The sequence below is a fragment of the Pristis pectinata genome, chromosome 3 (genome assembly GCF_009764475.1).
Source record: "Pristis pectinata isolate sPriPec2 chromosome 3, sPriPec2.1.pri, whole genome shotgun sequence".
NCBI classification, from domain to species: domain Eukaryota; kingdom Metazoa; phylum Chordata; class Chondrichthyes; order Rhinopristiformes; family Pristidae; genus Pristis; species Pristis pectinata.
The window spans coordinates 94,800,219-94,815,831 of record NC_067407.1 but is presented as its reverse complement, the minus strand read 5'-3'; the positions used below and the strand labels follow the sequence as shown (position 1 = coordinate 94,815,831).

The 15,613-nt window shown below is 39.8% G+C and overlaps 1 protein-coding gene across 1 annotated transcript in view; it reads right to left on the bottom strand.

Moving 5' to 3' along the window:
• Nucleotides 1–15,613, bottom strand: part of LOC127567749 (dystrophin-like) — a 358,665-nt gene that overhangs the window by 257,833 nt on the left and 85,219 nt on the right. Inside the window, 8 exon segments of the mRNA XM_052010734.1 lie at nucleotides 462–679; nucleotides 5,859–5,946; nucleotides 6,312–6,435; nucleotides 8,190–8,320; nucleotides 11,873–12,052; nucleotides 12,639–12,746; nucleotides 12,904–13,005; nucleotides 14,509–14,628. Of these exon segments, the coding sequence (XP_051866694.1) occupies nucleotides 462–679; nucleotides 5,859–5,946; nucleotides 6,312–6,435; nucleotides 8,190–8,320; nucleotides 11,873–12,052; nucleotides 12,639–12,746; nucleotides 12,904–13,005; nucleotides 14,509–14,628 (1,071 nt within the window).

Genomic DNA, 15,613 nt, shown 5'->3' with positions numbered 1-15,613 from the left:
AGGATTGATGCAGAGTTGATGTTTCACATAGGTGGGTTATCTTCACCCAGTGGTCACAGTCGCAAACTAAGGAATAGACATTCACGAGATGAGGGGAAAGAAAATTACCCAGAGGGCCGCAAACCTTGGGATTTGGAACTGTGGAAGCTGAGCTGCTGGTTATGTTAAAGACAATTTAATAAATTTTTTGACATGTAGGGAACCAAAGTATACAGGTTTAATACATGAAAATAACTCCAGTGTAAAAGACAAATCGTGATACTATGGAAAGACAAAAGGTAATTTTTTCTTCCCATCAAATTTTGGTATTGCAAGTATACAAATGGCCAGACTGACAGAAAGGAAACACTTTCCTCAAATATTGTTTCCCAGAGTACCAATAATTTTGATTTCTTCTGTTCTTCCCCATTCTTATAAATTAAACCACATGATAAGACTCTGCAGTACAGAAGGCCATTCACCTGACAGGACTCGTTCACTTTACCACTGGCCGCACTCTTCAGCCAGTCTTCTTTGCATTTTATCGTCTTTTCAAGCTCTTGTAACTCTTGATAAATACCGTTTACGTCCTCTTGATATTGGATCTTACGTCTCAGCTTCTCCACTTGTTGGTTATTGTTGTTCCATTCCACTGACACCTTGTCCAGGGCATGGATTACTTCCTCTGTTGACAGCCCTTCTGCAAGTAGTTTACATTGCACAAACATTACTGCGTCAGCAAGACTAATCGCAGACTTAATGCACACCTAAATAAACTTTTCATTTTTGGAGTAAATAACTTTAGAACTCCAGCTTATCAGCTTGTGAATTGGGATATACAGTGGCATGCAAAAGTTTGGGCACCCCTGGTCAAAATTTCTGTTACTGTGAATAGCTAAGTGAGTAAAAGATGACCTGATTTCCAAAAGGCAAAGTTAAAGATAACACATTTCTTTAATATTTTAAGATTACTTTTTTATTTCCATCTTTTACAGTTTCAAAATAACAAAAAAGGAAAAGGGCCCGAAGCAAAAGTTTGGGCACCCTGCATGGCAAGTATCACAGCTTGTAAACGCTTTCTGTAGCCAGCTAAGAGTCTTTTAATTCTTGTTTGAGGGATTTTTGCCCATTCTTCCGTGCAAAAGGCTTCTAGTTCTGAGAGATTCTTAGGCCATCTTGCATGCACTGTTCTTTTGTGGTCTATCCACAGATTTTCGATGACGTTTAGGTCGGGGGACTGTGAGGGCTGTGGCAAAACCTTCAGCTTGTGCCTCTTGAGGTAGTCCATTGTGGATTGTGAGGTGTGTTTAGGATCGTTATCCTGTTGTAGAAGCCATCCTCTTTTCATCTTCAGCATTTTTTTTTATACAGACCTTGTGATGTTTGCTTCCAGAATTTGCTGGTATTTAATTGAATTCATTCTTCCCTCTACCAGTGAGATGTTCCCCGTACCACTGGCTACAACACAAACCCAAAGCACGATCGATCCACCACCGTGCTTAACAGTTGGAGAGGTGTTCTTTTCATGAAATTCTGCACCCTTTTGTCTCCAAACATGCCTTTGCTCATTGCAGCCAAAATGTTCTATCTTAACTTCATCAGTCCATAGGACTTGTTTCCAAAATGCATCAGGCTTGTTTAGATGTTCCTTTGCAACCTTCTGACGCTGAATGTTGTGGTGAGGATGCAGGAAAGTTTGGAGAAAACAGGGTGCAGAATTTCATGAAAAGAACACCTCTCCAACTATTAAGCACGGGGGTGGATCAATCATGCTTTGGGCTTGTGTTGCAGCCAGCGGCATGGGGAACATCTCACTGGTAGAGGGAAGAATGAATTTAATTAAATACCAGCAAATTCTGGAAGCAAACATCACACCGTCTGTAAAAGAGCTGAAGATGAAAAGAGGATGGCTTCTACAATAGGATAATGATCTTAAACACACCTCAAAATGCACAATGGACTACCTCAAGATGTACAGACTGAAGGTTTTGCCATGGTCCTCACAGTCCCCTGACCTAAACATTATCGAAAATCTGTGGATAGACCTCAAAAGAGCAGTGCATGCAATACGGCCCAAGGATCTCACAGAACTAGAAGCCTTTTGCAAGGAAGAATGGGCAAAAAATCCCCCAAACAATTGAAAGACTCTTAGCTGGCTGCAGAAAGCGTTTACAAGCTGTGATACTTGTCAAAGGGGGTGTTTGACAAGTACCTTTTGCTTCAGGCCCTTTTTCTTTTTTGTTATTTTAAAACTGTAAAAGATGGAAATAAAAAAAGTAATCTTGCTTAAAATATTAAAGAAATGTGTCATCTTTAACTTTATGCCTTTTGGAAATCAGGTCATCTTTTATTCGTTTAGCTATTCACAGTAACAGAAATTTTGATCAGGGTGCCCAAACTTTTGCATACCACTGTATATATTTTAAAAATTACATAATTCCAGAAAAGAAATGGGAATCTTACCACTTCGCATCTGTGAATGTACATTGGCACTACACACTAATCACTGTGTCATCCTTAGGAACTACTTTGGTTTGACCCAAGATTGAATTTTATTAGAAACTAATCACCAAATACATAAATGTTAAATGGTTCAAAACTTCCTCTGTTGATTCCATGGCATTCCTGTTTATTTTGCTGCTGAGTGCTCCATCTATAGCATGAAGGCCACAATGCATAAAATCAGAGTGTGCTCCTGCCAGCACTGCAGGATGGCCCTCATTTAAAAACGAATGGCTTCGACACATGCGCCAGACAGTAAGACAACTCCTGATGGTGGATTAAATAGTTACAGATGTCAGAGGAGAGCACTGAATTTTTAAGAAGGGGAAGACATTTTACAATTGCCAACCTAAACTGATGGAAACTGCTTGCTGCTCTAAAAGGACAATCTCCAGTTGCACAAGCACCACCACCAGACAACTGGTGAGGAAAAAAACAATTAATATTATTTTCCTGAGCATTCAAGGATGGATTGTGGGAGCTGCAGTGACATGGGGTTGGCAGTTTAGATACTCAAAAGAGTGATGTTATGGTCACCACAGACATACTTCACATAACCTGAGCACCATTAAAATTTGGAATATTTTTCAGAGTCCTCCAATTCCAGCATCCATGAAATGTGGGCATTGTTGAGTTCAGGCAACAGTAACAGAATTAAATAAACTGATTAGATTAAATTAAATACATATTTTAAGAAAGGAATCTACTGTTTTGCAGCTGAAGTGTGATAATCTACAGAGACCACTGGTTCCATAGCAATGACAAGATTCTGTAAATTGAGCCACTTTGGCTCAAATTTGATGAGCAGGAACCTTGGACACGGCAACATATCATGGTGGGGGGATGTTGCTTGGATATTCTTATTCTCGGAGGGTGTAGCTACAATTGAGACGGATGTGGTGATCCAGAAGGAAGCACCAGAGCAGCCTCTCCTCTTGGAGTTAACCAAAGAAGCAAAATTCCTGCAGTCTGTGTGCATGACAGCAGAAACTGCAGTGTGGATGGGCAAATTGACCACAGTATGATGGCCAAGGGGGCCAATTCAAACTGTAGTGGTAAAGGAAACAGAATAGTTTGAGGATAGATACTGTTATCTAGAGTCACAAGCCCAAGTCCCAAAGGCTGTGTTGCCTGCTAAGGACATCTCCTTGAGGCTGTACAGGAATTTAGAGATGGAGTGGAAAATCTGGATGTCATGGTTCATATGGGAGCCAACAGCACATATAAGATATTGGTGGTGGTTATGCTGAAGGAATAAGTGCAACAAGGATCCAAATTAAAAAGCAGAACTACAAATGTGATAATTCCTATATGTTGACCTGAGTCCATACAATTTCACATGGGTTAAACAAGTTCAGAAAATCAAATTTGTGGCTCTGGTGAGGGAAAATTCAGTTTCAATACTCGGAGTAATGGCACTATTATTGGCTAAAGATGTATTTGTTCAGTTGGGATGAATATCACTTGGTCAGGGCTGGGACCCTGAAGAAACAGGCTCAGTAAATGGGCGAGGACAAAACAGATGACCAATATAGTGGAAAAGTGTGAACTTATTTACTGGTTTAAAAATAAGGCAACATGTTTTTTTTAAATGGGGAGAGATTTAAATGTCTTGGTGTTCAGATGCACCTGGATGTTTCTGCACACAATTATTGAAAGTTAATATGCAGAAACAGCAAGCAATTAGGAAGGTAATTACAAGGGATTCAACATCAAATTCAACAACTCAAAATTTTCAGGTAACTCGCCATTCTGGTTTGTATAACTGCCCAGTTTTGTTGCAAAATTATCTATCTGTAATACTAATGCAATTTTTCCCACTCCACAAACACTGCCTCATATCCTGGTTACTTCCAGTATCACCCTTTTGGTTTTGGGTTTCAGCAACGCCGCTGGCCTGTATTTCACAACTTTGTGTTTCTCGGTTTTCTCCCTGTCTCTCAAATTGCCATTAATCCATAACTGGACATCTCCACAAACTGGACCTGGTGTACAAGTCCACTGATCACTATAGATGGCAGTGCAGATGGGCAAGGAAGTGAAGACAACTTACAGGATGCTGACCTTCATGAGCAGGGCCACAGAAAACAGGAGTGTAGAGTTCATGGTACAACTTTATAAAACTTTGGTTAGGTCACAGGTGGGATATTGCATACAATGTGAGGAGAACATGAATGCACTGGAAAGGGTGCAAAGGAAATTTACCAGAACGTTGCCTGGGATGGAACATTTCAGTTATGAGGAGAGAATGGATAGGCTGGGTTTGTTTTTCTTGCAGCAGAGGCAGCTGAGAGGGAATTTCAAAGAGGTATAGAAAATTATGAGAGCACAGATAGGTTAGATAGTGAGAAACGTTTCCCCGTAACAGGTCTAAAACAAGAGGGCACAGGTTTAAGCTAAGGCATAAAAGGGTTAGAGGGTATCTGAGGAAATTTTTTTTTGAGCCGGAGCTTGGTTGAAATCTGGACCGTACTTCCTGAGAAGATGGATGAGGCAGGTACTCTCACAACATCTAAAATGTATCTGGATGAGCACTTGAACCGCCAGTGCATAGAAGGCCATGGACCAAGTTCTGGTAAATGGGATTCAGATAGATTGATACTCGATGGTAGGCATGGAAATGGTGGGCCAATAGACCTGTTACGGTGCTGTATTACTTCACAAGGTCAGGACGCAGACATCCCCTTCATCTTATCCACTCATTCCCCATCTTCACTGCAACTTAAAGTTAACTTGTTTGCTCTTTTTCCTAATTCTGAAAAGCCTCCAACCTGAAACATTAATTTTCTTTCTACAAATGCTGCCTGATCTGCTGAGCATTTCCAACTTTTTCTGTTTTTATTTCAGATTTCCAGCATTTGCAGCTTTTTGGTTTTCAGTTCCAATTTACTGATTTATGTGAAGAAGTGGCTGCACTCAAACTATAATCCACTTTTTCTGTCAATGACATTAATCTACCAACTGTGCACTTAGAGCACTTTGTTTTTCTTTTCCAGATTTTGGCATCATTAATTTTTGCAATTGCTAATAGCAAGCTCCAAATATCTATTCCTGACTACATTAAAAAATATCAAGGAATAATTATTTATCACATTTTCTTCATTTCAATTCAGTCTGCTTCCAGAAAACAGTAGAGAAAGTAATTGAAATAATTGCAGATGCTGGATGTCTGAAAGCAAAATGGAAAATGCATGATGTTCTGATGAAGGGTCACTGATCTGAAATGTTGACTCCACTCTCTCACTGATGCTGCCTGACCAGCAAAGTGCTTCTGGCACTTTCTGGTTTTGTATCCTAAGAGAAATTCAGTTGCACATTTCAATTAACAATAGAACAAGAATTTGCAGCAAGTTCATCACAATTCATTTTGGTTTTACCTTTCTCCATTGGTTCAAGCAAGGCCTGTCCTGTTTGTCTTATTTCCTTCAATTGTCCCTCACGTTCAGCCTTTTCTTTTTCCAATGTCTGTAAATACACAAAATTAATTCAAATTTCAACGTTATGCTCAGATGCCAATAATTTAGTGAAACAGCATGGCAAGTCTTGCCTATGCATGATATTCAAATCACTTTAATTATTACAAATTTACAATGGTTTCATTAAATATTTAACAGAAGGGCATTAAACTTTAAAAAAAAATGAATATCTGATATTTTTGAAAAATATTTCATTCACAGTTGTCACTTGTTCACTCTATCACTGCTGGTTTCTCAAGATTAACAACTGATTTCCGGGGTGTTCAGCTCAACTTTTATAACGAATCACTTAATGTTCTTAACGCATCTATATTTCTTTTTCAGAAGAATCCATCTCTGCAGCTGCAACCTTACCTTCATCTTTTTCTTCAAGCTGGTGATATCCTTCTTCCTTCTGAAGTCATTGAACATCATGGCTTGAATCTCGTACTTTGATTTGCTAATCCAGTTCAGAAGCTCGCTAGCATCCGCAGTGAACCTAGTGATAAAGTAACATGTTCGTGGAGCCAATAAAACAAGACATCAAACGGAGCTTCTGCAGTGTTATTGAAAGCAAACAATCATTTTGACAGATAGTAAACTCTGCTCACATTAGGGAGAAGAGCACAACTTTAGTAAAGCTCCTGTGGTCCCTTTAATACAGCAGGGTCTTGTTTCCTGTGTTCCCTTTAAACTCACCAGATTATATTTAAAGTTAGTTACATTCAAGATCCATTTCCTTGTTTGGCACTAGGAGTACAGGGTAACCATGAGCCAAATCTCCCTTCTTAAAATTTTGGTATCTCTGTCACGTTATCTCTGTCAAGTTGATCTATCAAGAGAAGAATAACTTGATCTCCAAAAATAAATCTTAGAGCAGCACCAAGGCAAATGGCCCTGTGTGACTGCTCCCAGCTGGACCTTTAAGACAATGGAGGCAGTGGGAAATTGTGTATGTGGCAAAACTCCAGTGACAGATTGCCTATCAAGATTAATATGGTAATTAATATGGTGGACAGTATTAAGCAATTTTTTCCACAGGCATTCTGTATTATCATGTTATTATTTTGCTAAAATTAGATTTTTCTGGAATTTGGCTTTCCAAACACACTAAATTCACTGTCCCTCTTTTTTTTAAAACAATGTTCCATACCTGAATTATTTCAAATGCCTCTCAAACTCAGAAAATATTGAAAAAATACATTAGTCAAAATATGTTGAGTACATACTATTTAACCTGCTCACTAATGTCCAACTTGGGTTTTGTTGGGACCACTTCACTCGAGACCTCATCACAGCCTTCATCCATGCTTGGAACAAGGAGTGAATTCCAGAGGTGGGGTGAAGCAAAACTGACTGGTGACTTGAAAGCAGCATTTGACTAATTACGCCGTCAAGTAACCCTGGTAACAATCCCAGTGAAACTTCCAAAGCTCAGGTCACGCCTCACATACAGAATGATGGTTACGGCTGTTGGAAATCAACCATCCCAGCATCAGACCACCAATACAGGAGGTCGCCAGGGCAGACCTTGACAACATGCAGGCATTGGCTGATAAGTGGCAATTAAGATTCACAAGGACATAAAAAAGAGGATACTATTCAGCACTTCATGCCTGCTCCACCATTCAATAAGATCGTGGCTAATCTCTTACCACTGCAGCTCTTTCCAACAATAACCACAGATATAAGGACTCACTTAATATCCAAGAATCTACTATTCCATGTGTTCAATATATTCAGCCACTGAGCTGCTACAGCCCTCTTGGGTGGAGAATTCCTAAGGTTTATTACTCTCAAGGTGAATAAAATTTCTCAAATTTCTTCACGACACAAGAGGCAGTGATTTGGCGCATTGAGTCAATGCCAGCTCTCAGCATAGCTTTGGGATGTGGGGAAACAATGGAGCATCCAGATAAACTCATGCGGTCACAGGAAGAACTTAAACTCCACACACAGACAGCATTGGAGGTCAGGATCAAATCCGGATCGCGGGAGCTGAGAGATGGCTGTACTACCGTAGAGCCACTGTGCCACCCAATTCCTCCTCGTTTGAGTCCTGAATGGACAACCCCTTCGTTTGACAATATAACACAGGTTCTAGGTAGAGGAAACATTCTATATGTACAAATATGCCACATCCTCATCATTTATTCTACCAAATACAACTTCAAAAAGGTACCAATTTCCATCACTTGCCTCCCTGTGTCATTCAGAGAACTCAGTGAAAAATAAGAGGAAAGCTCTCCTTACTTATTCCTGGATTCCACATCCACATGCAGTTGTCTTTTCTTGGGTGGCGGGGGAGGGGCCAGCTCCTGCTTCTGAACTGTGCGCTCCAAGACTTCCATCCAATTAGCATGGGTTGCTCCTGACTCAGGTAACTGTTCAAGACCAGGATATGGGGTTAGAAATTTTAAAAATTAAATTTACCATGGAATATTTTCTGAGGCACTGTCCATCCACACTTGGAAATTCCTGATTTTAACTAAAGAAATTTCTTTCTTGCTTCCCACTCATATTTTCTCTCCATAATTTAAATCCCTATCTCCTGTTCCTTGAAGTATCTGACAATAGGAACAGCTTTCCTAAATTTACCTACCTAACCCAATCAAAATCTTGTACATTTCTATCAAATCTTCTCTTAAACCTTCTGTGCTCCAGGCAGAACAATCCCATCTTTTCCTGTGCAATCCTTCATTTCTGCAACCATTCCAGTATATCTTTTCTGCAGCCTCAAGGACCTTCATGTTCTTCCTCATTGGATGTTCAGATTTGGATGCAACACTCCAGTTGCGGACTAACCAGCGTTTTGCATGGATTCAATGCAACTTCTCGGCCTTCACACTCTTTGTTTATAAATCCCATGGGCTTCACCAATCACACACTCAATATTCCCTGCAAATTCCCTTCGTTCCTGCACACTGTTTAGAACTGTACAATTTGATCCATCTTGCCCCTTATCCTTTCTATCCAGCTGGAGCACTTCTGGCTTCTCTATTTCATCTCCTAGATGCTTACTCTTTCAGCCTGCCTACATCTTCTTACAATCTTTACCTATTCTTCTGACCTTGGTGCACAATTTCTTGGTGCGTATCATCTTCAAATTTGGAAACGCATATTTAATATCAGCCAAAAAGTGGTCCCAGCATTGTTCCCTGGTAACCTCCAAGAACTATTTACTTCCACTAAAATAAAAACAGAAAATGCTGCAAACACACAGGTCTGGCAGGATCTCTGGATTGAAAAAACAGGATTAACATTTCATCAAAACTGAGAGAAGCTAGAAATCAACTATGCTTTAAATTGCAGAGAAAACAGAAGGGTGCAGAGAACAAAGGAAATGTCTGTGGCACAGCAGAGACAATGATACCAACAATGGTGGTGCTCACTGAAAGAGGGGGAGTGAAGATGTGTTAATCACAGCTGATTTGTCTGGTGGAAAAATAAATACAAGGTGAAGGAAGACCAGACAGAGAGAGAAAGAAAACAATGCTCAAATCGCAAGAGTAAAAGAGCTCATTTTGGAAATCTAAAATTAAAGAATGCTTGAAATACTCAGCAAGACATGCAACGTCTGTGCAGAAACAAAAACTGAATAAATGTTGGCCTTTCAGAACTGGCTCATTAAGATGCAAACTGAATAATTCGTTGCCTGAAATTGCTAAATTCAACGTCAAATCCTGAAGGACAACCTCATCAAGTTGGGCTTTGTTGGAACAACGTAAAAGGACAAAGGCAGAGATCTTACTCCATGCTTATTTTTAAAGCCAATTTTCAATCAATGCTGCAATTGACCCTTTAATTCCAGGGCCTCAATTTTGCTAACCACTTTTTGTGCAGAATTTAACACTTTCTGGAAATCTACATGACATCCACTGTACTTACTTGATAAGCACTCTCCCGGACCTTAGGTAAAATTTCAACCAGCTACTGGATAAATAAGAAGATTCTCAGCTTGTTTCATGATACCTCTGCCTTACCCAATAAAAATTATGAAAGTGATTATGAATGAGAAACATTTGTCCAATATATTCAGGAAATCAAGAGCTCATGGGATAGTGGAAAATATCCTAGCATGGATTGAAGATTAGTTATAGGACAGAAAATAGCAAAAACACTAAGTAATTAAGGACAACGAGTGTGGATTTGTTCAGGAAAGATTGTAATATTTGCTAAGGGTACTGATAAGGGTACAATGTTAGACTAAGTATACATGGATTTTTCAGGAAAATGAAAACCCAAGGGATCCAACGGAAAGTGGCAAGCTGAATTCAAAACTGGGCTGATGGTGGAGAAAGCAAAAGGCAGTCAACACGTGTTTTGATGACCTGAGGACTAAATGCAGCAAGGTTCTTTCAGGGCTCAGGCCTGATCTTGTTTCATATAGTATGTATTAATCACTTGGACCAACGTAGGAACCATCATTGATGCCAAAACTAGCAGTATCATTGATAGAGTGGACGTTGTGAGCTGCAGAAAAATATTAACATGTTAGGTGGAAATTGAAGTAGCATATGTAATTCATTCTGGAGAAGTGCAAGGTAATAGATTACTTAATTGCATGAGAATCAGACAGGAGGTAGAGAGAAACAAAATAAAAATCAGACAGAAGTCAGCCTGGAGCTCACTGCCTAAAAGGGAGAAGAGGCAGGAAGACTCGTCACATTTAGAATCATCTGGATAACCACTTGAGGAGCTGTAGTCCACCAGGCAATGAACTCAGAGCAATAGCTCAATTTTTGGCCAGAACAGACACAATGGACTGAATGGCCTCCTTTAATTGCCATCTATTTTTATGCCTCTAAGAATTTTTCAATCTCCTGATGACTACTGTTACATAAGCAAACTCTACCACAGAAAAACGGTCACATGAATATGTTAAATGACTTTCAATTGGAAAGAAAATAGCGAAAACAATGCAGGAAAAAGTGTTCAAACATAATCTATGTAGTGAGGTGTCAAGCAAGAATGAATACCATTCATTAATCCATGGGGATCTGAATCCCTATATGTCCACAATTAATGAACATATCGTGCACATTTTGGCCTCAAATCTATAACAATTGCAATAAAATTTAACTGTGGGTGTAACTTCATGAGAAAGACCTCAATATTTCAAAATTAGCTTTGAGATGGTCATTGGCTATTAAGAGTAGACAACACATGGCAGCCTCAGTTTATCATTTTTTTTTAAAAACATGACAACTATCATAGGACTGAAAATAAATTATTCTCATAAGATTGAGAGTAAATAATCCTAAACTCTATGAGATGTGAAGCAAGCATGGGCCCAAACTTGGAAGCAATTTCAATTATAAGTACCAGCTTAACCAAAGGACATAAACTGAAGGAGCAAAAGGTTTTAAGCAATTTGATGCTACTCAGCAAAGCCAAACATCAGATCACAATGGAACACACCAAAAACACTGCATGCCAAACAATGCACAGCATAGGTGGCAATGCCGCATCAATCTGAATAATAATTTTGAACATTCATTAAGAGCACAGCTAAAAGGAACAAGATGCCTTAGGTGAAGGTTCCAAGTTATATGCATCAAATTACCAAAAGCAAATTGACTGGACATATTCCATCATACGCCAGAAAACTTTATCTGGCTCAAAGAATTCATTGATCACAACTGTTCAAGATATGTTGAAAAGCCTCAATCTTGTGGCTGAGAGAATGGCTTTTCACTTTAAACAACCCAGTTTGAAACTAATTCAATTATGTCATTCAAGATAAATGAAAAATATAAAAGTACAGTAGAAAGGGAAACTATTCACCAATCTGGCTATGCTGAAGCCTTGTTAAAGCTATCCACCAAGGAAATGTTGCAGCCAACAATGCAGATAAAGTGCTCAATCCCCTGCTGTACTACTTATATGTACATTTTAGCATATGAAACAAATGAGCAACTCAGTTGATTTCTTACCTGTTTGGAGCAATCTTGCAGTTGCTGCACTAGATTGTCCCACCTTTGTGTTAGTTCTCTCAGACTGCCATCAATTTTTTTTGATAAATTACTGTTACTGAGTAATTCTGTTAAATCTCGGCCATCCTCACCCAACTGGTCCAATGTTGGATGCTTCATTTCTAGATCTTCCTTCAAAATCTAACAGAAGATACATTGCAATAAATAATGTTGTCTTTTGGATGAGGTTTCATGAGTTGTAGTTCCAGATGGGAGTGGTGTGCAAAATAGATGTGAAGCATCATATCAATTTCCCTCCAACCATGAGATACAAAAGTGAGTGGGGAGGTGCAGATGGGAAGCCTTTGAATATTTATAGCAGATTGCAAAAGAACAGGATTTCACCATGTAGGGAACTGCCATGTGGATTCTGCATCTTACTACAACAATAATGGTGCAACCAAAATGTCCTTTTCACCTCAAAAATCTTGCATTGCTTTTGTCTGTTACTGTTTCGCTGCCACTTCCAGTCTCTTCACTCCCAGTATGTTGCCTCAGGGGCCATTTTTTATGCAAGATCCTGGAAAGTGACTTCCTGGATTGCAGATTTCAAACCTCATTTAGCTTTCAAATGTTTAGTCTCCTGGCAGACTCAAAAGACAGCAACCTGGAGCTAATGTTGCCCGGTTTAGAGCCACAATGGGAAATTTAACACCACTTCTATTGTCCCAGCAAACAGAACATCAGCTACTCGACTGCAAAATGATTCATTCAAAAACCCACTTACTTCCAGTCTGCGGCTGTTCACTCCAGTCTCACACAAACCCTTGATACTGCTGGTTTGGAGTTCAGTGAAAGCATCTTCCTTCTCAGTGAGCCAGGCTTCAAGCAACATCTGCCAGAAGACAGACAAAATCTTTTGTATATTAACTATTCCCACTCTTCTCCTAAACGCTACATTCATTACCTCAAGCCTAAATTCATGTAATTAGCACACATACAATTGAGCTTTAGTTTTTAAATGTTACACCACTATCAATATATTTGCCTACCTGGTCGTTCGATAGTTGCTGCCACCTTGTGAAAATATTCTGCAGCAATCGCCATCGCTCTTCAGTCCAACGACAAACAGCTGCCCAGCGCTCACCCAGTGACTGTAATAATCAAAAATTAACAAATGCTTTCTAAGGCGAACTCTGCCCACCTCTGCCTCACATTTAACCAGTGAATAGCTGAACCACGTGTACTGAGAATGTTTCAGTTCCTGGAACTGAAATGGAATTTGTGTTGGATCAAATGATAATACCAAGTACAGAAAGCATTTTAGCAGTAAAGGTGCTTTGCACTTGGTCACTGTGAAAATATTTTGTTTTGCATGTGTTATTACATATTAAGATGTGGATAAGAACTTATTCAACTTGGAGCCTGCGTGCAGGTATTTCCATACCTTTTTTTTTAAAAACAAGGGGCAATAAGAGTTAACTAAGAGCTAAAGAGGTAATTTGACTCATAATCCAGGCTGACTGAAGGATGTATGGTTCTGATGGATGAGTTTTTAAAACTGAAATACATTCTGCTTGCTCAGATAATGCAAAATAAATAACAAAGCACCAAGGGGAGGTGATGGTCACAATGTTCTGCTCAATACATTGTTTGCTCATCAACAAAAAAAATAGATTGTAGGCCATCAGCTTCAGTGCTGTTTCTGTGGTTTGGCTGCCATATACCTCTTGGTAATGCATTAGGCAAAAATATTCCCATTCCTATACAGTGGCACCCTTGGTCAAAATTTGTTACTGAGTTTACTACGTTACTGAGTTTGTTACTTGAGTTTAACTCAAGTACAAAGTGATGCATTTTGGGAAGACAAATGAGGATAGGGCTTTCACAGGGAACAAAAGGGCCCTGGGGAGTGTTGTAGAACAGAGGGACCTGGCGATACAAGTACACAGTTCCCTGAAAGTGGTGTCGCAGGTGGACAAGGTGGTGAAGGCAGCTTTTGGCACACTGGCCTTCATCAGTCAGGGTACTGAGTATTGAAGTTGGGATGTTATGTTGCAGTTGCACAAGATGTTGGTGAGGCCACATTTGGAATGTTCTGTTCAGTTTTGGTCACCCTGCTATAGGAAAAATGCCTTTAAGCTGGGAAGAGTGCAGAGGATATTTATGTGGATGTTTTCAAGACTTGAGGGACTGAGTTACATAGAGAGGTTGAGCAGGTTGGGACTTTTTTCACTGGAGTGCAAGAGAATGAGGGGTGATCTTATAGAGATGCATAAAATCATGAGGGGCATAGATAGGGTGAATGTGCAGAGTCTTTTTCCCCAGGGTTGGGAAATTAACAACACTTAAAAAGGTATTTGGATAGGTACATGGATAGCAAAGATTGAGGAATATGGGCCAAACTCAGGCAAATGGGACGAGCTGAGATGGGAATCTTGGTCGGCCTGAACCAGTTGGGCCAAAGGACCTGTTTCAGTGCTGTGTGACTCTAATGAAACAGAATTTTCCCCCTCCCATGTAAAAATCAGGTATTCTGGCCCTTGTTTATCAATATAAAATTATGTAGCATATATTTACATTCTGTTCTTAAATATCATGCAACAAACTCCATCACCTTCATTGCCAGCCAATAAAGCAAGCAACTACACAGTTACCTGTAATTTGTCCTCCAGTGCAGCTGTTGCACTGTCACCACTGTTCTCGTCCACTACCACCACCATGTGTGTCAGAGAGTTCACTTTCACCTGCTCTATCTCCAAGTCACTTTGTAATACCTGAGAAAACAAAATGATAATATACAATCAGATCAAATACATTATAAAACCACCTTCATGCTACGAGAATGGATCTGACCTCAAGTCACAGTCTGGGTTTACACAACAAAACTGGTCTATAGGATCAACAGACAAGTAGTAGACCAAGAGCAATGAGAGGCGCAAATGAGCTTCGTCACCAGCTGATACTCCACAGCACAACCAGTGCACGGCACAGACTCCTGTTGTTCTGCTCCCATTAATCTACTTAAAGACACATTTGCAAATCTTAAACTGAACAAAGACTAATAGACCAATTTGATCTCCTGCATCTATGCCCTGTTCACTGACAGAAACATCCCCAAACATCACTCACAGTGCCCATTATATATACTTGTTAAAGTTTCTTCTCTACAGCAACATCCATCATGTGACATGACCTGCTCTCTACCACAGATTACCAGATCTAGCAGCCCAAACCAAGCACTCCAGTCCATCAGCAACAATAGCACTGCTTACCACCACAAGCTGCAATTTTAGGGCCCAGAACATCCACTCTTTAATCAGCAGCCCATTAATTTAAATCCAATTGAGCAAAGGCTGTGGAAGGATGCTGTATGAAAAGCATCAAACAAACTACAGCTTTCTCATGAATCTGAAGGGTCAGCTCAAACCAAAGGTTTAGCTGAATCAATCTCATCACTGCAGCTGCAAGAGAAGGAGAGAGGTTGGCATTTTACAGTAAAATGGCTTAACACCTTACCCCATAAACATTCAACTTCAGAATGCTCAAAACAGGAGTGTGAAATAATTACTGTTTACCTGGAAGAGGGCAGCAACAACAACGCTCCAGGAAATTATCATGCACGCCTTAAGTGGTTACTTGACTGTTACTCCTACCCCATTCACACTGCCCACCTTTGGAACATAGTGGTTGCAATGTAATTTCATCCTCATTTTAAGAAGTGGGCATAAGGCCCATTGTTATTGCCCATTCTCTCACAAA